The 24,373-nt window shown below is 39.4% G+C and overlaps 1 protein-coding gene across 2 annotated transcripts in view; it reads right to left on the bottom strand.

The window, feature by feature from the left end:
* Nucleotides 1-6,462: 6,462 nt before the first annotated feature.
* PHF2 (PHD finger protein 2) overlaps nt 6,463-24,373 on the bottom strand; it is a 140,819-nt gene continuing 122,908 nt past the window's right edge. For both annotated transcript variants that reach the window (XM_060766005.2, XM_060766006.2), the window contains exons 18-22: nt 17,119-17,396; nt 14,181-14,276; nt 12,746-12,855; nt 10,847-11,108; nt 6,463-7,511 (exon numbers count right to left, since the gene is read on the bottom strand). In XM_060766005.2, coding sequence (XP_060621988.1) covers nt 7,423-7,511; nt 10,847-11,108; nt 12,746-12,855; nt 14,181-14,276; nt 17,119-17,396 — 835 coding nt within the window. In that variant the 3' untranslated portion in view covers nt 6,463-7,422. The remainder of the gene's footprint in view (nt 7,512-10,846; nt 11,109-12,745; nt 12,856-14,180; nt 14,277-17,118; nt 17,397-24,373) is intronic.

Genomic DNA, 24,373 nt, shown 5'->3' with positions numbered 1-24,373 from the left:
CCAACAGACCTTCTCAACCTCTGAGGATGCTTGCCATAGATGCAGGCGAAACGTCAGGAGAAATGCCTCTAGAACATGGCTCTATAGCCCGAAAAAACCCACAAGAACCTAGTGATTCCAGCCATGAAAGCCTTCGACAATACATGGAAATCCCTTTCTTTTTAGCTGTGTTGTGTGATATGATGCAGCTCAGAAATGTAGGCTATGAGGAGGCAAAATTAGGGGCATTGCTGTCAATAAGAATTCCATTCCTCCATAACAACTGAAAATATCTCATATTTAGAACTCCTGTATTTGCTGTGTTAGTAACTTTGTTTGCCTCATTTCTTTGGGTGCTTAAATTGTATTTAAGCACCCAAAACTTCGACTGAAGTTTTAAATTAGTCTACTGCTGTGAATACAATGTTACAAGTCCTCCTCTCTGTTTTTCCGCTTTTGTAGAATGCAACGTTAAACCTTTTTAGAGGGAAGGGTGGACATTTAAATTGGAAAGAAATGAACCTCCTAGCCAAAAGTGTAAAACCATCATTCAATCAATTGCAAAGATTCCCTTCACTTGCAATTAGTGATGTGGAAACGCTCAGAAAGTTGATTTAGAAAAAGAACAAAAAGGACATCCCTTATGTGAAGCTTTTCTACAGTGGCGCTGTGAATCTCGTCAAGAGCCCCATCCATCTGTTTTCACTGAAGTTGGAGGCTGGAACCTTTCAGGGAACTGCTGGGCTCATCAGCATCACTTGCTTCTGGGCCAGACCTACAAAGGAAACAATCAACATGAGAGAAACACCAATTCACTTTCGCTATATCTCCAGTCTGTCTTTCTCTCTCTCTCTGCCTCTCTCTCTGTCTCTCTCTCTCTGTCTCTGCAGACTCACACATTGCCTTAGTGATTATGATCCTTTTGCTTATGATTAGAATGAAACAAAGCTTTGACTGGTAGTGTCTATGGTTCATAAATTTTATTTCACTTGAAAGGTCAGGCAAAATGGACAAAATAAATTGCAGTCTTTTGTGGAACTGGGGGACAGGGACTGAAGTTTGCCCATTTGTCTTATTTAATGTAACAGATGGAGTCAGAAGAACACTTACACTTAAAATATACATTGATGGCTTGTGATTTCACAGCACTAGAAAGCCTTCTATCAGTATTGACCTTGTAATGATTCAAGTTGTCTCCTGTATAATTCCCACAATTGAACAGGATTCTAAAAATTAACTCCTCCAGCCTCTAAATTTGACACATGTTTGCAGACTGAGACTAAAAACAGAAACTTGCTTCTCTTTACACTTTACTTGTAGAAAGCCTTGAAACAAATTTCAGGCCATTGTTATATACAAGACCTTGGGTTTGTGTGTTTAATTCCATGGTCTCATTTTACTTTGTGCGATGCCATGCTATTTTCTTTTTGGAATTTTTGGGGAAACACGGAAGACTCCTGATTGTGAGAATTTAATGTAAGGCAACTTTCAATCTGTCTGCAAGTGAGCCAGGACTTATAACAGGTTTTGGGAACACTTGAGGACCCGTAGGAGCAAGGGGAAAATCCATCTTCCTTGGTCTCATTGATGGAAGCCATTCTGTTTGTGAAACAACCTTGTTGGATCCTAACATTAATATTCACATGGCCAATGTTTGTGTTGTGTTGTACATAAAAGCCATAATGGATTAACAAGTGATCTGGTCAAAGAGGTGCTGGCCTTTGGTTTACAACAGCAGTGCTTTGACCTTGCAATTGGGCGTTTGCTATAGTTATGTTCCTCAAAATAAAAAGCAAGAACTGCATTCACATATAAAAAAAGTCTTCTCACTGAAAGTTAGATGTGCTCTGCTCTCAATATTTTATCATTACACACAAATTCATCTATAGATAATGTAGAGGTAGAGCCCCATCTTGTGGCCATTTAGTTCCTGATTTGATTATTTGTTTTGTTTTGTTTTACAAAGTTGTCTACAATGTTTTGGTTCAATAGTCTCAGTCTCAATTAAGGAATTGAAAAAGAGGGATTTAAATCTACTATTGTGTTGTTGTTGTTGTTGTTGTTGTTGTTTAAAAAAATCTCCAGGGTTATATATCTGATATATTTTGCAGTTCCAAGGCAGCTGTTTCTTTCCTTCTTTCTGACTACAAAATTTGGAACAAGTCAAGACCCAGGCTGGTAAATTATTAGAATGTGGTCAGATTATATTTCCTGAAGGGTCCTCAACATTTGAGGAATAGTCACGTTTTATAAGCCACTGCTTTCAAAACACTGAGAAAATATTCAAACAAAAGTTACGAACACAGAGCTTAATCCTCTGTTATTTACCTAGAAGTCCCAAGTTTCTTGGATTTTACACTCATGTGAATTTGCAGCCCTTACATTTGTCATGAGGGCTCTTCTTTCATGAGAAGCTTTCAGCGCTGCTCAACATTTTATACTGGTGCAAGGTGTTGACAAAAGCATTGATCCAGATACCCCTGCCCTCTTCACCTAAGGCCCTACATTTCCCCTTGACCTCCAAATAGTTCAGCTTGTATTTCAGAAATCCCCGTTTCTTCAATATATAACTGCTGCCCTGAGTCTCCTTCAGAGCGGGATATAAGAAAAAAGGTAAAGGTTTCCCCTTGATATTAAGTCTAGTTGTGTCCGACTCTGGGGGTGGTGCTCATCCCAATTTCCAAGCCAAAGAGCCAGCATTGTCCATAGGCACCTCAAAGGCCATGTGGCCGGTATGACTGAATGAACTACCATTACCTTTTTACCGAATTGGTACCTATTGATCTACTCACATTTGCATATTTTTTGAACTGTTAGGTTGACAGAAGCTAGGGCTAACAGTGGGAGCTCACTCCATTCTCCAGATTCAAACCACCAGCCTTTTGGCCAGCAAGTTGAGCAGTTCAGCAGTTTAACCCACTGTGATAAAAGATAGCCACAATAAAATAATTTGAGAAGGTAATTCATGTCCCCAGCATAGGTTTCTGAAGGATGCAATTTGCTTTTGAGAACTGAAATGGTATGGATGATCCAAAAAAGCCAATTTATTTGTTGCAGAAATGTCCGTTCTAGAAATGTCAGCAACAAATAGCTTTAACAGTGGTTAAAGCTACTTGTTGTTCTCCTACGGTCAGATATGTGAATGAGATTTAGTTCTTCATTCCTTCTCCACTTACCTGCTCCTGATCAAGTAGCCTCAGGACTAAAAGTGTTGTTCTTGCAATAAGAAGCTCTGGAGAAAACAACAATTGTAGCATAGCGCAGCATGCTCTTTGGTGGCATGGAGGCACACCACTTAATTCACCTTGAATAAACAAACTGACGCCAACTCTATACAAAACCTGAAATATTTTACTTTTAAAATTTTGATCTAAGTTTACTTAGATTTCATGGACTTGATACAAGAGCATTTGATATGAATCAGTAAATAAAACACTGTAATAGATAGCCACAATAAACTTTGTTAGAAATGTACATGTTGCGAAAATAATAATAATAATCATAACAATAACAATAATAATAATAAAAAACCAGCATGATGTCTGCGTTATATTATAGAAATGCTTGACAAGAACAAGATACTAGGGAAGCTTAAAAAAACCTGCTCGCCATAACCCTGGGGCCCTATTCAACTAACGTTTTTTGTCTCCTAGAGTTCTGACCCAGCCTCAACATCATTACTGTAGAAAGGTTAGTTAATAAGGCCTCAGTTGTCTTCTGTAGCTGTTTTTCTTCCTCATGGACATCACATCCAGGTAATGTGTATATAAACAAAGCTCATAAGAAATGTACAAATATAAAAAGCTACAAACATTAATAAATTACATCATCACAAAACACAGAAACACTTCACAAGGTGCTAATAAAATAATTGTATCCTCTCATAATACAAGAATTGAAACAAGGAGCTGGTATCATAAAGTTTGAAGATTCTTCTTCATAATGTGTCTTAAATAGATCATTTTTTTATTTTGTACAAATAACTGATTCTTTATAAGGCTGCACAAAGTTTTCATTGTTTTTCAGGCAATGCCAAATTTTATTTTTTAAGAAAGGAAATACAACGCAATAAAAACAAGGACCAAACCCAAAGTTTCTCTCTTAGAGTCAAGAACCTAAAATACAACTATTCGTAATACTCAGCAAAAAACTTGTATAAAGATTAATGAATTATTTTATAGAAAGAAATGCCTAAAGATAATTTGCTCTTATAAAAAGAAGGTATTTTAAAAAGCTATTTACAGGCTACATTCTATGAAAAAATATGCTTTAGGAAACGTATCTATAAATGAAAACCTGGGATTGCCTGAGAAACAAATTTAACTCCTTAAGTGTTGATATGCAGACAAGCAGGTTTGATGTCAAATAATACACTCTGCACCGAACACTAAGAGAGTGAAGAGACAACAAGTATCCAGTTAAACTGTCAATAAGCTTGGCTCTCATCTTAAAACAGCAGCCTTGTTCCTTCAGATGAACACATCTGATAGGAAGTGCTTTGATATGGATGCCAGAAGCCTAAGGTATATCGCTGACAGAACCACACAGTCTGTGCTTTCATCACATGCCTTGGGATCAAAGCTTGCCCAGACTGTGAGCCATTATATTTCAGGTATTGAATGGGTTTATGGGCTTTCCTCTTCTCTTTTGGAAAAAGCCTCAAAGAGCTTGTGCTCATCTCACATTTCTGTAGCACTCAGCTGACTGCACATCCTCCTCCCCAAAGAAGGATTGGGGAATGGAGCAGATGATGTGCTTGCTTGTATTCTCGGTGGTCCCAAGACAACTTCTTTGCTTATTTATTTCTTGGGTTTGTACATGATCAAGGCTGAATGGAAAAAAAGAAGGAGAGGAGGAGGCTGGGAGTACCTGTCTACAAGTAGCCCACATATGTTCCCTGTAACATACTGGCCTAAATCCAGTTACTGGTCCTGACTAAAAGAGGCCCACAGAATCAACTGAACTTGCATAAGAGTAGAGTTACCATGCAGCAATGTGTTCAATGGATCTTCTCTACTTTTGACTAGCAATCAATATAGACCCTGGGGGTAGGGGTGTTAATATGGTGCTTCTTTATTTAAAAAATGGACATTACTTTGCTTTGGTGCAGGGGTTTACACATTCCTTCCAGCCACCACAATAATGACTGGCATACTCTTTACTGGGGAGGAGGGCTAATAATGCAGTCATTTTCTTATCTTTTTAAAAAGTAACAAAACACACAACAAAAGGGGATGCGACATTGTTTTGTAACCAATTAAACCATTAAGTACTTATTGAAAAATACCATTGCAAGTTCTGGGGGAAAGAGATCCTAATTGATTAGTGCCTTTTTGAAAATAAATGATTGCATCAACAATAGTGCACTCGTGAACTGATGTGTGAACCATTAGACACAGTTCAAAGGTCATTGCAAGGTAATAGCAATCTTAAGGACAAGTTTCCAAAAAGCTAGAAGATAACCAAGTAACATGGCAATCTTCTACTTTCTTACTTGAGATAAAACTCTACTGAATGCAGTAGAACTTACTTCTAATTCATCATGCACAGCACTCTGAGCATGAGATATCATATTACCTTTGTGATATTCTTGCCTTTTCTACCCAGTGAGATCTCACAATACTATGGTGATAATAACTGAAAAGGGGAGACTAAGGTGTTGGTAGTGGCAGTGGCTGGTGAATTTGCTCTGGATTTTGTCTGAATTTTAAAGAAGCTATCCAAGGTGTTGAATGTACTCTGGGCCTAGTTTCACCACCTTCAATAGCTCTCTTAAAGTTCACACTATACAACCCATCCAACAAATATAGAAGTAACTAGCTGCCATTGCATGTGGGATGCCAAATCAGGAGATAATGTTGCAGAAAAAGAACAGGATCTGCCTGTAGTCCAATACACCACTCTTTGTGAGAAACTGAACCACTGGCTTCTCTTCCACAAAAGTTTTCCCCACTGATTTCAAACACTGCAAGTAAAGCATGGGATCTCAGCATACAAATCGGTTTCAAAATAACAAGGACACCTCATCTCTAGTGAACAATGGGCATCATTCCAAAACAAGAACCCTGAACTACCAACATGTAGGAGGAGAAACTATTGTGTAAATAAGGCCATTTAGTACAGCTGACAATTCATTAAAAGTGCCTCCAAACACAGTCCCTGTTTTCAAATCTTACAGTAGGCCTGTACTACCCTACCTATTGGGGGTTCATTGTATGACCTTTGTGGATACCTAAATCCATGGAGGCTTAGGTCCCATTATATACAATGGTATAGTAAAGTGGGGTCCCTTATATAAAATGGCAAAATCAAGGTTTGTCTTTTAGAATTTCCTTTTTGAATATTTTCAACCCATGGATGGTGAAACCTGTGGTTGCAGAATCTATGGATACAGAGGGCTGACAGTACTGAAGTGCCAATAATTCCCCTTCACCAGTTATGTGCATCCATTTGTGAGATATTTGTCAAAGGGTATATTTAAAAAAAAATTCCAACAAGGCTACTTTTATTACACATTGATTTGCAGTGACGAAAGCAGAGCTAATGAGCATGGACAGCATGCAAACCAGTGCTTTAAAAACTGCAAAACCCTTATAGATAAGAAAAAGGAAGATTGGAAATCTATTTGTGAACATGTAGTCAAGCATCAACAGAAAAAAATCCCACTGATTTTTCAAAGAGCTGCATGAGACTCTTATAAGACTTTGCCCAAATCATAACCCCACTGGATCTGATTTGTGATCCATTATGTTCAAGAATTCACCTTGGATTGCACATAAAATAAATAAATTTACTCATGGCCATTTGATGTCTGGTTACAGGGGACATTTTTAGTGGTGCTGAAGTGCAATTTCAATTCTTGTTTTGAGCGAAACATATTTAGCATAATCTGGGTAAAGAAAACCAAATATTGCATTATGCAATTTTCCTTCTTGAAGGTATTATCACACAATAATGGCAGAAATCACTTTTCTCTACAAGTCAAGTCAATTAGAGCATTTTTTTTTTAAAAAAAACTCTCATCTCCTGCCACTTAGCCAGATACCTCTTTAAAATTGGTACAGCTTTGATAAATGAAGTGTAACTGAAAATTAATGTGCATACTTTTAAAAACAACTGCTTTTTCTTCACTTATAAACAAGTTAAAGGGATACTTTCCTAAAACTGGAATGATCCTCAGCATCTTGGAGTATTAACTTTTTGCGAACTAGTCACTCTCAGCAATTTGAGAAAGGACATCTATATTAAAAAATATTTATAGCAGTATTCTGTACATGTTTAACTGCTGAAAGTTAAAAAGAATTTATTAAAGTGGTGGCAAAAAGTTAACTGGTATTGTCCCTAAGATGTCACCCAATACTACTGCGGTCCTTCAAGAGTTGAAGAGTTAGTGTCAGCTCAGGGCATTCTGAACTTGGATACAGTCCCAACTGTGGCTGCGTTCTAAAGGAGAAGCTTTCCGTTCCGATGGATTTTCAAAATCTTCCCAAGCCTTTGCTTGGCTGTGGCCATGCCTTTTTTTGTACGTTTCCCTGGAGGCAGGAGAAAAAGGGGAGCATTAGGTCATAATAACCACATTTACAATGACAAACATCTAAAAACTGTCTCACCAGGAAAGATTAAGCAAATCATTTAGAAAGTGGTCCATAACATTACCACTTTCTAGAGACAAATAAACCATCTTCCATGTTCTACAGACAGTGCACACGCTATGTAAAAATAAAGTTAACAAATATGTAGTTAATATGTGCCTTAACCAAAGAATTACACTGGTCTCCAATTTGATTCCAAGCTCAATTCAAGGGGCTGGTGTTAGCCGACAATGTGTTTTTTCTGTTGCTTTATTGGTTTTTATTGCCTCATTTCTTCAGGAGCCTCTTTGGGCTGGGAGAAAATACAGAAATATTTAAAATCAATATATCGCTTAGATTCTTCCAATCCATTCGTAAGTATGATTGCAGGATAGATTGACACCAGCTAACATGAATTTGCAAGTGAGAGAACAGTGGAAAAGGAGACCACCCAAATCACTACTATGTACTTTTATCCACTTCACAACTCTGATACACTTGAAGTCTTTGTGCTTAATTGTTTCCATTATTTGCTGTCACATCAGCTTCAGCATAGTGACTGTACAACTAAGAAATGTGGTCATCAACAGCTTGCAAATTGTGTGAAGAGTGTGAAGATCATTGACAATCAGAGCCATAGCTTCCTTTATTAAGTTTACCTACTTGTAACTTGGTCTTTCTCTTTTTCTATTGCCTTCTACTTACCCATCATTATTGCCTTAGTTAATTTGACTTCAGTATGTGGTTCAAAAATAGATCCCAGTGCTAAGAGATACAGGGTTGTAATAACTAAAAATCCATCAAAATGAGGAAAAATTAATGTCTAATGATAAAGAAAACTCGTGAGGTGGGTCCATTTTTTGCTTTGTTTTATACTCTGACTCCAGATAGAAAGCATATTTGAAATTACTCACTCAATTTTTACCCCACTTTTTTACTGATATAGGGACTCAAGATGGCAAAAAAGTAAAATGATTTTACAATATTTTTCCAAGAGTTTTAAAACGATGATGAGAAGAATCCTGGACTGGCAACAGTCTTTACACTCTCATAAAAATCACATGGGGTTGTTTTACACACACATTCTAAAAAAGAAATAGTAGTTTCTGTACATGAAATAATATTTCCGCTTCAAAATGTTATTCCTAGCAGAGAAAATGGTGTAAATGAGTATATTCCTCATTACATGGTTGATGTGCACAGGAAACAAAAAATTATTTGCATGTAACAGTAGTCTATAACAAAAAATACTACTTCTGCACTGTAATATTATCTCGGGCACAGAAAATACTACAGTAGAGTCTCGGTTATCCAACATAAACAGGCCAGAAGAAAGTTGGATAACCAAAAATGTTGGATAATAGGGAGGGATCAAGGAAAACCCCTCCCCTTCCTGCCTCCACCAGACCCCGGCTTCCTACCCTGCTCATCCTGGTGGCCAAGACCTCCCTCACTCACCCACCCTCCCTTTGCTTTTGCCGCCGGGACAAGGAGTTGATGCTTGGAGGAGGCAGGAAGGGGAGGCCAGGTTCCTGGTTCTGCTGCCACCTTTGCCTGGTGAGTGAGCAAGTGAGGGAGGGCGGCTGAGTGAGCGAGCAAGCCTTTGAGGCCCTCCCTCGCTCACTCACTCACTCACTCACTCTCTTTCGCTCGCTCGCTCACTCACCGGGCCGAGTCCCAGTGGCAAAGGCAGTGGTGGCAGCAGTGGCAAGACCCAGTGAGCAAGGAAGGGAGGGTGGTTAAGTGAGCAAGAGAGGGAGGGCATCAAAGGCTTGCTCACTCACTCATCCGCCTTCCCTCACTCGCTCACTCACAGGGCAAAGGCAGCAGCACAACCAGGAGCCTGATCTCCCATTCTTACCTCCTCCAGGCCTTGGCTCCTCAACCTGGTTGCAAAGTCAAAGGGAAGGTGGGTAAGTGAGCAAGTGAGGGAGGGCGGCCTTTGGCCCTGGGACAAGTGGGGTAGGAAGTCGGGGCTTGGAGGAGGCATGAAGGGGAGGCTAGGCTCCTGGTTCTGCCACTGCTGCTGCCTTTGCCACCCTCTCTCACTCACTCACAGGGTCAGGTCCTGGCGGCAAACATGGATAGAGAAAGGAGGGGTATAAATAGGAAAAGGTAGGAATTGTGTAACTATTTGTTGTGTACCTTCAAGTTTGACCTTAAGTCAAACTTGCCTCTGCTTTGCCTTCCTTTGAGAATAAGAGTGTGTAAGTTGCCTAAAGTCCTCCAGTGGGTTCATGGTCAAGAGTGAGTTGAACTCTAGCTTCCACAGTCCAGCACTCAAGCTACAACACCACACTGGTTCACTTGTGTAGCTGTACAGCGTCATTAACCCACTGCCAACTGTGATATGTGTAAAAATCTGGAGAAAGTCTGTTCAGCTAGCTTCATACAAAAAACCCATGTTATTGAACATTCCAAAAATATGGTAGCTAAGAACAAATGTCTTGAATATTTACAGCCATTGAAGAAAAACAGACTAGCTCAAGAGACCAATCTGTAGTAATCAACTGTTACACTTTTTTAAAACAGAGATGCACTTATACTACAGTAGCAGGTTCTCTTTATTAACAAAATATGTGCTTCTTTATGGACAGTTTTCTTTCTTGTGGTTTCTAAAGGGAACTATGAGATGATTAAGATCTCAGTGGCATGCCTTTCATTTACTACAAGAATTATGCCAAGTGTTCAGCACAAAACTAGTTCCAAACTAGACTTGGCTATATAGATAAACAACTTTATTTTAATTTTCCTTAGTATTATCTATCCCATTGCTCTAAATAAAGATATCTACAGGATGATATATTCTGCCCTTCTTATCCTAAATCAATGAAAATTAGCAATATGGGTGAAATTCACCACTGGATTTGCGGGTACCAAACCAGTCTCAGATTTTCCCTGGTCCAAAGTGACAGTATCTTCACAATGCCAGTCTGCTTTATGTGACTGGAATCTGGGTGGGAAAGGTACTGTATACTGCCCTCAAAATTTACAAATATATTTACATGAGGTACTTGCCTGTGGAAAATACTGTGATGGACAATGAGGAAAGATATGAGGGGAAAAGAGGGGAAGAAAACAAGAATCACTTTGTTGCAAATACATATGCATATATTTGATTTTGTATTAGCATGCCTTACAGAAAAATGTATTATTTTGTGAATTATTTCCAAACACCACTAGTGTGGAAAAAATCTGGAAGGAGTACTCTGTTGATGACAGAGAAAATGAAAGTACCTGGTTGAATACTCATGGGGCAGATTATATTTGATTTGTACATCACTAGGCAAAATTACCTTTGGCAGCTGCATTATTCTGTGATGATGATGATGGCCTCCGCTGTGTAAGGAAAACTCCCGGAGCCATGGGCTGAGGCCCTCTGTTTACTTGGGCCACTCCAAATGTGCTTGCACCAGCTGTGTACTCATGGTCTGCTAAACTACTGCTGTGGGACTCCAGCTTGGGTTCAGGAGAGCTGCCTTCCTGAGGGAGTTTATTTGCATTGTTGGGTGATAATTTCTTTTTGGCGTTCTTTTTCTTCTTGCCCTTTTGTTCCTCCTTTCAAAAAGAAAAGACCCAACATTATCTTCTGAAGAGTAGGCATTAGGATATTTCATGCACACCATAACCAATTGATGTCCCGCAGTCCCCTCTGTGCGATAAGACATAGCCAAAAAATGTCATCAAGGAAATAAGGGCTAAACTACAGAGTCCACCCTGTCTGTATTGTTTGCTTGTTTTACTGGGCATTCTTGTAGTTGCATTTAATTTTATAGACTACCTAAGTGCATATATCTTTTGTATGAAATGTAAATTTTTAAAAATATTTTGATTAAGTATGTTAAATAAACACATCTAAAATTAATAATATAGGAAACATCTAATCACATCACTAAATACAACAAAAAACACAAATAGGAAAAAAGAAAAAAAGAGATAAATAGTGCTATTCAACACAAAACCTATGCTCCTCCATCCTGTTAAAGTACTACTGCTAAGCAAATCCCCCTGTACTCACCCTTATCTCACATCTACCTCTACCTATTTGCATGCATATCTACTCTCTCTCTCTACCTTAAAAAGGTTGACTTCCCAAAACATACAATTTTGTCCTTTAATTATTCCTTTCATACCTTACATTTTTACGTTTTCATTTTTAATTTCTACATTTTCTAATTCCCACAACAAAAATAAATTCACAAATGCCTTACTTACAATCTCATCTTTTTCTTAAATTTACTCAAAAGTCAATTATTCTTCAAAACCTGCTAACATCAACTCCTTTTCTCTTAGTATCAATCAGAATAATGTATGAGTTGTACTGATCTGGTGGTCCATGGGCCATAGGTTGGGAACTACTGGTCTAGATCAAGAAAAGTAATAGGACCACACTATTCTGTTTTGGTCAGATCTCATATGGAATAATACTGTATCTAGTTCTGTGCACCACAATTTAAGAAGGATATTCACAAGATGGAATATACCCAGAGAAGGGCAACCAAAATGATCAAAAGTTTGGACGCCAAGCTCTATGAGGAATAATAATAATAATAACAACAATAAACAACTTTATTTGTATCCTGCCCCATCTCCCCAAGGGGACTCAGAGAGGTTCACAACAATATAATTATACAAATCATTACAACACAAATAAATATATCCATTTTAAATTAAATCAACAGTTAATAACAAGGCAAACAATATAAAATAAAATAAAGAAATTACATGATAGCCTGGTTTAAGTATCTGTCATAAATTGTACATTTGTTTTTCTGTTACTCTCAAGAGTAGGACATGGAACAACAGATTATTGCGGGAAAAGAGATTCCACCTAAATATTTGGAATAACTTCTTGATGGTAAGAAGTGTTCAACGGTGGAATATGCTGCCTCAAAATGTGGCGCTCCTTCTCCAAAACTTTTCAAGCAGAGGTTAGATGGTCATATATTGGGAATTCTCTGATTGTATGTTCCTGGATAGAAGGCAGTTGGACTGGATGGCCATTGGGATCTCTTCTGATTCTGTGATTTTACACAATGGCTACTTTCAGTTCTTGGGCCAGGGCCTGCAGGATTTCTTACAATAAAAGTAGAATCTTTTTTGATTAGGTGGTACCCCTCAACATGTGCAAGAAAAAATGAATGTATGAAGAGTAGAAATTTCTAGTAGAGCAAAACTGTATTTGGTTAGCTCACCTGCTGGGATAACTTGGCGGCGGCAGCTGCCAGTCCAGTTTCAATTGAGGCAACTCTTGTGCCTTCTCGGACAGGTCTATCTTGCCGAGGAACTGATGGACCAACTCTTGCTAAATACAGAAGAAAAAAAGAAAAGGTAACATTACAAAGAAATCACTGAAAAGTTGGACACACACACACACACTGACAGTCAATCCACAGTTAAGCATGCTTAGCTGATATCAGTCGATTTTAGTGAGCTTGTCTTTATTGTATAGGTCAGGGTTTCGTGAGCTGCTTCATGGTGTATTTATCCATTGTAACTGCCATGGTCCCATCCTATGGAATCTTGGGATTTGTAGTTTAGGGGGTGGCCTTTAGAATTCTCAGCCACAGAAGCCCTAAGTTTTTATAGAATGAATTGCTTGAATTAGAAATCAGTAAGTAAGAATAATGTATTAGGGACATTTCCAATCACTTAACAAGGTTGAGTACATTAAATTTCTGACATGACAAACATTATAGAACGTTGTGGTTTAGGAACTTGGCTAGAAAGGATCAAAAGAAAGGGATCTGTTTGGAGTTGCTGCACAGAAAAACTAATCCATATCTTGCAGTCTGCCCTTGTATCATGCACCATAGATGCAATGCAAAAGTCACCCATTAAGCTTGTACTAGCCTTGTTAGGGGGAGTGAGTTTTGATGTTAAGCTTTCAAACCTTCCACTCCACATAACAGAAGCTTTGGAAGAGATGTGTGTTTAGAGTGTGATTTTAGTGAGGAAAGTTGTGTAAGATCTATCCACACTTCTGACATAAAACTTCACACCCATCACTTTTTTAACCAAATCAAAATTTATCTAGGGTTTGATCCTGAGTCATTCAAAGCAACTTTGGAAAACTTAGCCTACAAGACCCTCAGAAAATCCCGAACTATATGTCTGATTGCCATATGTTTAAAATGAAGGCCAATTGCTGCCAGTTACAAAACCTGGTTTGTGAAGTTTGTTGTTATGCCTATCTATGGAATTCCTTCAAAATATTATTTCTGATGGCCACAAAAAATCATACTTCAAGTAAAACTAAAACTGAGTGAGGTCAATGGGATTTGCATGCCAAAGCATCGTGAAAATCTAAAGGTCCCACACTCCTCGATTACACGAATCCAGTGAAAGTAATCGTTATGTTTGGACATGAGGAATAGTAAGGACAGCAAAGCAAAGAGGCTACATGCTACTAGCCAGCACCAAATATATACTTAAATACACCTGAACATTGTCATTGAACACACCCAATCCACAGTTTGGGGATTGCCATATGCTTTCAGTGACTGATATAACTTATTTTGTGGCTTCTTCAAACCTGTAGTAATGAAGGGTTGTAGTTTATCAATGTAAATGATGTCAAAATGTATTTTGCTGTATGCCTAAGTTTAAGATATATTGTAGAAACATTACCTGTTGGACTATATGGCGCATCATCTGAACTTTTCCTCTTCTTTGATCGGGACTTGAATACTGGATTATCTTCATCTGATTCAAGGGAGGGATATACTAATTGAAAGAACAAAAACCATAAGTGATTCTAATTTGGCCATGATGGTATCTTTCATATATATATAATTGATAGAATAAAAGCACAGATCTTAAACAGCCTACAGTATGAAATATTTGCGATTAAATACCAGATTAACATTGTGGTCAAACACAGAAATGAACAAATATGACAGGCCATGGGCTGTCATAGACTGCCAAACAAAAAAACCTATAGGGCTAGAAATCAACTTCTTACAAATGGGTACTGAAGTTAAGCATTACAGGAAGGTCTTACAGTTGGTTTTTCTGGAGGTATTCAGAAAAAGCAATTCACTCTCTTTCTTTGTCCAGAAAAAGAGTGGTCTGGGGATTCTGGAAGTGTTGAGGGCCACAAAAACATCCTTGAGAGCTCTAGGGCCAAAGCTTGCGTATCCCTGGGATAATATAATTTTGGCACTTCCAGCCAATACCCAGCAGCAGAATACAAGACAAAGTATCCTTTGTCAGCACCTTTGTATAAACATATGAAAGGGGACCTTAACTCTCACATCATTTCTATGCTGAACGTTGGAACATTTTGTCAATACAAGTTCCCATTTATCTATTGTGCATTTCAAAAATTTCTGTCTGCATATATTTCCCTGGTTCAGACGTCATCCTGCAATTTCATTTCTGGAACCTTTGTTGAACCATAAATTTGGGGAGAGGGCAGATGAACTGAACATTTTTGCTGCTGATCTAATACCGACATTTTAGAATGGTATTAATTGTATTAATTGTCTCAGCTTGGGAAGTTACCTGAAGCTATTTATAATTTCAGCCCCTGTTAAAATTGTCCCAAAGCATGTGTAGAGATTTACACACAGATAGATTATTATATAATGCTGCAGCCTTGTAGCAACCTACTTTTACTGAGCAGTCCTCAAGGGACAGAAATATGCTTCATTCCTCTTGTACCCCACTAATGACATCTGTGATGCGCCACACCCTTGAGCCCTTTCATTTCCAGTGAATCCCTCATTCCTAGGCCAGATAGCAGCAGGACCGCTTGGATTAAACCTAGTTAAGTGGGACAGCCTATAAAAATGTGGATTTCATTTTCATTTCTTTCTGCCAGGGCACTATATGATTTTAAAGTAATTGCATCAGTTTAGCCATTGACTGAAAATGTGCTGACCAGATGTAGGACAAACGGAGCCTTGGTGAACCAAATCATCTTACAACAAAGGGAACCTATTAAATGGTAGCATAAATATATACTTAGGGAGAATGCTGGTCCATGTAATACAGCCCTCTCTTCTTTCAGAATGTCATATTTAGATCGTGCCTATACATTACACTTTCACAAAGTTTTAAAAGTCATTTAATTTGAGTGATAGGCCTACAGGTACTGTAATTGTAACTCATGCTTATGTTTTGTCAAACACGTACAACTTTTCCAGAATGGAACAGAGTCTTGTTTTCTTTGAACTTCAGAGGACTTCAATGTGTATTTTTAATATTCAGAATGTGAAATGCTGACAGCAGAGATAAATTATATGTTCTTAAAGGGTCAGGGCCAAAGACAACATTTTGGGAGGAAATGACATTGTATGTATATTACTAAAATTTTATATGCATTTTTTTCAATGGACTTGTCAGTAACCATGCACTAAGTTCAATCCTATTGAAGGCAGTGGTGCTATACTAATGGTATAAATTTTTCATGAATCCCACCTTTAATGTCTTCAATAACTTTGTGCACTTACTTTTAAAAAACCAATGGACAACTGAGGTAAGGCTGGTGGAGGCCAATCTTCTACTTCCAGGGGCCACATGAATTACACAAAATGCTAAAAATAAATAAATAAATACCCCCCCCCCCCCAATGCAAATCACATTGGAAATGGCAAAAATCTACTTCGAGTTTTAAAATTTAGGATTTTTGACATATTTTACAGTAGTAGATAGGCTGCAACCTATTGAAAAATGTAATTTGACTGCAGTTTTTCTTAAGTTTCAAGAATTAGTGGAGATATGCTTATGGTAGATCCGCAGTTTAAGAAAATAGCGGACCTTTATGGTTTTGACAATTATAACCACTCTTAGGAAGGTGATAGTCATTTATATTCTCCTATATGTAGAAGAAGTTTAGTTTAGATGTAAGTCAGTGTTGTAGTTTACTTAGATGTACTGTGTATTATATGTTTTATATGTTTTGTTCTTTGTATGGTATTGTATCTGCATCTGGTTAAGTTTCCCTAAATATTGTTTTATGTGTCTCAACACCCAATTTACTTTTTATATTTATATAAAAATTTATATTTATATATCTTAATTAAAATGCAAATTAGCTGTTTCTGGTCAGGGCTCATGCAAGTCTTTTATTTATAGAGTCACCAGAAGTTAAAACCAACTCTAGATACTGCCTTTAAAATTCACACTGAAGCCCAGAGTGAATATCTAGTCTCACTAAAAAGGAAACCTTCATTTGCCACTATATTGTGTTTGTGACCCAATTCTTTTAACAAACATATACTTAGTAAACATGAACAATGGTTTAGCTGCATTTTTTTAAAAAAACAACCTTGTACCATGAGGTCACACAGATTTTTTAAAAAGTGAAATAGAATCAATTGAGCAGTACAGATGTTGTGACTTGGAACATATGTCAAATTGTACTGATTCTGTAAAAAAACAAAATGCAGACCACTAGAAAATATCCAGGTCTCTGGTTCATGATTAATTGCCAAAAGGCACTTCTCTTACCATAGGACCCCCACCCGACTACCGGTCATAAACATGAGTATATTTTAACATAAACGTGAGTATATTTTAATAGTCCCACAGAAAGAGATGGGAGGAGTCAGGTTTCCTTTACCGTAATCAGAATCTTTAAAGCAGGCATCTAAATGGTCCTGGTCCTCATCATAGTCTTCAATTGTAATGTTATTTTTTGCACTCTTCTTGAGTAACCTCTTGCCTGCATTTCTGTTGTTGCTGCTTCCAGTTTTTTTGGAGTTTGGGGCAGACATAGAGTTATTCTTGGCCTGGTTGCTGCCCCATGAAGGCTGTAGGCAAGAATCTGAAGACTGGAGGTTTGCCATGGACAACATTCCTTGGATGGCTTCCTGTGTGCTGGGAGATGCAGGTGGCTGACTAAAGGGAGAAAACAAAAACAAAAAGAGATCTTTCAGCTCAAAATGAACACAGCAAGTCCAGAATAAGCATACAAAGCCATTTACAATATTGGGCTTGTCTCCAATTTGGGGTACAAAATTTTATTTATTTCATTCTAATGCATTATGTGGAAAGTTTCAAATATTTTCCATTTGGCAATATTAATTTTCATTTAAAAGGTATTTATATGTGTATGGATGTGAACTTTTGTGCAAAGCAACCTTACTATAGGGAATATATTGGCTTTTGTGCAAAATACACCATTTCATGCTTAAAATATTATTTTGTACATTACACAATTGTGTGAAAAATACTTCACTTGAGCAAACCCTTCTCCCTTTTAAAAAAACTGGTCTTTTCACTCTTGTGCAAAGGTATAGAATTTCACAGTTGCTCACACTTTTTTGTCAGAGACATGTGAAAATATTATTTCTCAGCAAGTATAGGAAAATTTCCATTTTTTTTACATTGCTACTTCAGCATGATAGATAGATCACTCACTGGCAGAAAGATTATATATAACTAAAAAGTAAATAAAAAATAAAATTGTCACCTCAGTTTTTATGAAGTCCAGATAGGATAGGCTCATGTAAGAGTTTGGATATTGCAGACATATGTACAATAGATTTCAAACACACTTTGCTTTCTGTCAGAGTTTTAAACCCCACCATGTTTGGGGCTTGGTTCATGTTATATGTTGTGCTAATGCATCTCATCCCAGCTATAAGTATGAATTTGTTGGGTATCCTACAGACAACATGGAGGTGCCTTACACTTACTCCTCTTCTCCTTATTCCCTGAAAATCTCTTGTGGAGGGTTGTGGGAGTCTCCAGGACAGTTTGGCTGCTTCAGAGGGAGAAAGCTGGTGACAATTGTGGCTGTTCCTCCATCCAGAAAAAAATCTAGTTTGCAGAGTTAGAATTACTGCTGGGTCCTGCATGCTCCCCAAATGGAAGGTCTTCTGTTTAAAGTACAGTTTATGCTCATTCTCTGCAGCACAGGTATATCGATTACCCATTCCGTACCTTTCATATATCAGTTTTTTGTAAAGTGAGGGAATGAGCACAAACTGTTCTGTAAGCAGAAGGCAAGGTCTGTCTACATCAGGCCTGCACAACCTATGGCCCTCCTGGTGTTTTGGACTTCAGCTCCCAGAACACTTGACCATTGGTCAAGTTGGCTAGGGCTTCTGGGAGTTGGAGTCCCAAACACTTGGAGGGCCAAAGGTTGTGCAGGCCTGGTCTACACTGAACAGATTAACCAGATCTAAATCTGCCCTCATAGGAGCTCCAGATTCAGCATTCATATGGTCACTCTGGGGCAGCTGTCCAGATGAGCCTGGTCCCATCCACCTTGCTGAGCTGCCACCTCATTCGTGTTGTCATCATAACTACCCTTAGCCACAGAAATCCATCTGCACTCCCGTATGCCACAGGCATCTGCTGGTGCCTATGCAATGAGTGGCACTGGCAGGGACATGGGCACAACCTACAGTGAAACCTCTAAAGCAGGGTTTTAAAGGAGCAGCCAGGAAAGCTCCTTGCTCTTGCCCTTGCTGTTATTTTTGCAATCCCAGGGCTCTGGGAAACTGTAGGAAAGCTGAAGGGCCGGTAGTCTATCATCAGTAAACCTATATCCTGAGTAAAATAGGCAAGTTATTCATTCTAATTAATCATTGAAGAGGAGCTCCCTGTGGCGCAGTGGGTTAAACCCCTGTGCCTGCAGGACTGAAGACCGACAGGTCACAGGTTCAAATCCGGGGAGAGGTGGATGAGCTCCCTCTATCAGCTCCAGCTCTTCATGCAGGGACATGAGAGAAGCCTCCCACAAGGATGATAAAAACATCAAAAATCATCCGGGCATCCCCTGGGCAACATCCTTGCAGACGGCCAATTCTCTCAGACCAGAAGCGACTTGCAGTTTCTCAAGTCGCTCCTGACACGACAAAAAAATTGCTGAAGAATTTTACTAGGAGGAAGAAATCAACATCCTTGGACAGATTTTCATTGAAACACCTTGCAAGTGAGGAAATTGTGACAAAAAAAAGTCAAATCCCAGTAAAGAAGAAAATTAAGTGAAGTCTGAAGGAAAATACATGCTCTACACTTAATAAATCCAGTCTATTTCTTTGAAATCTCTTTTATTATGTATTATAAAAATGGGGGGATGGAACAGATTAATAACATTTCAAATCATCATCATTATCATAATCACCATTATTATTTCTTCAATGGGGAAGTCTGATCTGACATAAGAGCAATTTGAATTAAGAGCACAGTCATAGAACTTGTAAGTCACTGTATTTCCTTTCCCTGCACTGATCCCTTTTTTTCCAGAGAGTGAAGGGAATGAGGTTTGGAAACAAAGGAAAGTTTTCCCTCTGAATTTTTCAATTTTTTTCTGGGAATTTATATTTCTCAAGTCAATGGCAGTCTCTAGTTTTGTACCTTTAAAGTTCAGATTAACATCTGGAGTGGACTCACCACAACACTGACAGGCAGGCCACCAGCTACTGCAGGTTTGAGAAATCCCAAACAGGGAAAACCCTGCAAAGAACTGACATGTGTAGCCCCACCATGTTTGTCCTTTCAAATCGCAGGCTGATTAAAAACTTCCTTGATTGTCCTCTGGAATTAGAACCCTCTTTTGCCAGCTCAGTTTCATTTTTTTCCCTTCTAAATTTGAGCCTTGGGTATTCAACCTCTTGCCATGTTAAGCAGCAAGTGGAAGACATTCCTGTTAGGGAATTATGAGTTGTCGTCTAGCATACTCTTCCCATCTACTGCAGCAAATGCCAGGGAAAAGGTGATTACTTTGGGGGGGTTGCTTTTTCCTGGCGTGAAACATGGAAAGATCACAGTCATTTTTTCCCCAGCAGGACAAGTGGTGGCTGGGAACTTCCTAGTCAGGAAAATCAATTCAAAAAAGGGAGCTGGTGCTAATGTTAGCCCGTTCCCATCAGCCTGCTCTGGCAAACATTAAAATCCCAACATACTCCAAAATCTGAAAATGTCCACATGGGCAATTGAGATAATGACACCTTTGCTTTCTGATAGTTCTATATAAGAATTTTCTTTATGCATAACATTATTTAAAATACTGTATTAAGTTATATGTGAAACATAAATGAATTTCATGTTTAGCCTTCAGTCCTATCGCCAAGAAAACTAATTATGTATGCATGTATATCTCCAGCAAAGGATCACCGCCTTGTCGGGGCGCTGGAGCTTGAGCACCTCAATGATGTCATGAGCGAAACCGTGAAGGGCCACCCAAGACGGGACGGTCGTGGCAGAGAGGTCAGACCAAGCGTGATCCCTGGGGAAGGCAATGGCAAACCACTCCAGTATCCTTGCCAAGAAAACTAAATGGACCAGTACAACCAGAGATATGTCGGTATGCCATTGGAAGATGGGACTCCCAGGTCGGAAGATGGCCAAAATGCTACTGGGGAGGAGCAGAGGATAAGTTCAACTAGCCCCAGATGTGATGACGCAGCTAGCTCAAAGCCGAAAGGAAGGCTAGCGGCCGACGGTACTGGAGGCGAACGACGAATCCGATGCTCTAAAGATCAACACACCATAGGAACCTGGAATGTAAGATCTATGAGCCAGGGCAAATTGGATGTTGTTATTGGTGAGATGTCAAGACTAAAGATAGACATTCTGGGGGTCAGCGAACTGAAATGGACTGGAATGGGCCACTTCACATCAGATGACCACCAGATCTACTACTGCGGACAAGAGGAACATCGAAGAAATGGAGTAGCCTTCATAATTAATAAGAAATTCGCTAAAGCGGTGCTTGGATACAACCCAAAAAATGACAGAATGATCTCAATTCGAGTGCAAGGAAAGCCTTTCAACATTACAGTGATCCAAATATACGCCCCAACCACAGCTGCTGAAGAAGCAGAAGTAGATCAGTTCTATGAGGATCTGCAGGACCTACTGGATAATACACCAAAAAGAGACATTATTTTCATTACAGGAGACTGGAATGCCAAGGTGGGAAGTCAAATGACAACAGGGATCACAGGCAAGCATGGTCTGGGAGAACAAAATGAAGCGGGACGCAGGCTGATAGAATTTTGCCAGGAAAACTCGCTGTGTATAACGAATACTCTCTTCCAACAACCTAAAAGACGGCTTTATACATGGACCTCACCAGATGGTCAACACCGAAATCAGATTGACTACATCCTTTGCAGCCAAAGGTGGCGGACATCCATCCAGTCGGTGAAAACAAGACCTGGGGCTGACTGTAGCTCAGATCACAAACTTCTTATTGCCCAATTTAGAATAAAACTAAAGAGATCAGGGAAAATACACAGACCAGTTAGATATGATCTCACTAACATTCCTAGCGAATATACAGTGGAAGTGAAGAACAGATTTGAAGAACTAGATTTAGTAAACAGAGTCCCAGAAGAACTATGGACAGAAGTCCGCGACATTGTTCAGGAGACGGCAACAAAGTACGTCCCAAAGGAAAAGAAAACCAAGAAGGCAAAATGGTTGTCTGCTGAGACACTGGAAGTAGCCCAAGAAAGGAGGAAAGCAAAAGGAAACAGGGATAAGGGGAGATATGCCCAGTTAAATGCGCAATTTCAGAGGTTAGCCAGAAGAGATAAGGAACTATTTTTAAATAAGCAATGCATGGAAGTGGAAGAAGACAACAGAATAGGAAGGACAAGAGACCTCTTCCAGAAAATTAGAAACATTGGAGGTAAATTTCAGGCAAAAATTGGTATGATAAGAAACAAAGATGGCAGGGACCTAACAGAAGCTGAAGAGATCAAGAGAAGGTGGCGAGACTATACAGAAGATCTGTATAGGAAGGATAATAATATTGAGGATAGTTATGACGGTGTGGTGAATGAATTAGAACCAGACATCCTGAGGAGTGAGGTTGAATGGGCCTTAAGAAGCATTGCTAACAACAAGGCAGCAGGAGACGACGGGATCCCAGCTGAACTGTTTAAAATCTTAAAAGATGATGCTGTCAAGGTGATGCATGCCATATGCCAGCAAATATGGAAAACACAAGAATGGCCATCAGACTGGAAAAAATCAACTTATATCCCCATACCAAAAAAGGGAAATGCGAAAGACTGCTCAAACTTCCGTACAGTGGCCCTTATTTCTCATGCCAGTAAGGTAATGCTCAAGATCCTGCAAGGAAGACTCCAGCAATACATGGAGCGAGAGTTGCCAGATGTTCAAGCTGGGTTTAGAAAAGGCAGAGGAACGAGAGACCAGATTGCCAATATCCGCTGGATAATGGAGAAAGGCAGGGAGTTTCAGAAAAACATCTACTTCTGCTTCATTGACTATTCTAAAGCCTTTGACTGTGTGGATCATAATAAATTGTGGCAAGTTCTTAGTGGGATGGGCATCCCAAGCCACCTTGTCTCTCTCCTGAGGAATCTGTACAAGGACCAAGAAGCAACAGTCAGAACTGACCACGGAACAACAGACTGGTTCAAGATTGGGAAAGGCGTACGGCAAGGCTGCATACTCTCACCCAACCTTTTTAACTTGTACGCAGAACACATCATGCGATGTGCGGGGCTGGATGAATGCAAAGCTGGGGTGAAAATTGCTGGAAGAAACATTAACAACCTCAGATATGCAGATGACACCACTCTGATGGCCGAAAGCGAGGAGGAGCTGAGGAGCCTTCTAATCAAGGTGAAAGAAGAAAGCGCAAAAGCCGGGTTGCAGCTAAACGTCAAAAAAACCAAGATTATGGCAACAAGAATGATTGACAACTGGAAAATAGAGGGAGAAACCGTGGAGGCCGTGACAGACTTTGTATTTCTAGGTGCAAAGATTACTGCAGATGCAGACTGTAGCCAGGAAATCAGAAGACGCTTACTTCTTGGGAGGAGAGCAATGTCCAGTCTCGATAAAATAGTGAAGAGTAGAGACATCAGACTGGCAACAAAGATCCGCCTAGTCAAAGCCATGGTATTCCCTGTAGTAACTTACGGATGTGAGAGCTGGACCTTAGGGAAGGCTGAGCGAAGGAAGATCGATGCTTTTGAGCTGTGGTGTTGGAGGAAAGTGCTGAGAGTGCCTTGGACTGCAAGAAGATCCAACCAGTCCATCCTCCAGGAAATAAAGCCCGACTGTTCACTGGAGGGAAAGATACTAGAGACAAAGCTGAAGTACTTTGGCCACATCATGAGGAGACAGGAGAGCCTAGAGAAGACAATTATGCTTGGGAAAGTGGAAGGCAAAAGGAAGAGGGGCCGACCAAGGGCAAGATGGATGGATGGCATCCTTGAAGTGACTGGACTGACCTTGAGGGAGCTGGGGGTGGTAACGGCCGACAGGGAGCTCTGGCGTGGGCTGGTCCATGAGGTCACGAAGAGTCGGAGACGACTGAACGAATGAACAACAACATGCATGTATATGCAGATGCAGGTACTCTAAAATCCCCCTTCATCAAATATTTGAAATCCAAAACACTTCTGGTCCCAAGTATTTTGGATAAGGGATACTCATCCTGTATTCATTGTTTCCTATTGGAATGCTAACATACTCTATTGCTGTGTGACTTAATATTCCTTGAAACTGTCTGGAAACGTTAAGTTTTTGGGTGGCAATACACAGAATCCTCTAACCAGCAGAGCCATGTTGGTGGGTGGATTCTGAAAGTCTCTGTCCAAAATACAAACTTTTCCAGGCTCTTTTCATTGCAAAGTAATATTAACATTACACCAATAACAAATAGTAAGCCCTTTTAGCCTACAAATAGTAAAGCCTTTTAGCCTACTGACATTATGTGCTCAACAGGACTAGTTCAACTCATGGTTTTATATGTGAATTGAGCTAACTTGGCTTTAGCAATTATCATTTTAGACCACTTGCTTGCTTTCTCCAACAGCTTCCTTAAAGCTTTAAGCCACCGATACAGTGCAAATGGACCATCAAAAGCAGCCTGCTAA

Source organism: Anolis sagrei, chromosome 2 (assembly GCF_037176765.1).
Source record: "Anolis sagrei isolate rAnoSag1 chromosome 2, rAnoSag1.mat, whole genome shotgun sequence".
NCBI classification, from domain to species: Eukaryota; Metazoa; Chordata; class Lepidosauria; order Squamata; family Dactyloidae; genus Anolis; species Anolis sagrei.
Note: the sequence above shows the minus strand (reverse complement) of the source record. Positions and strands in the feature narration are given on the sequence as shown.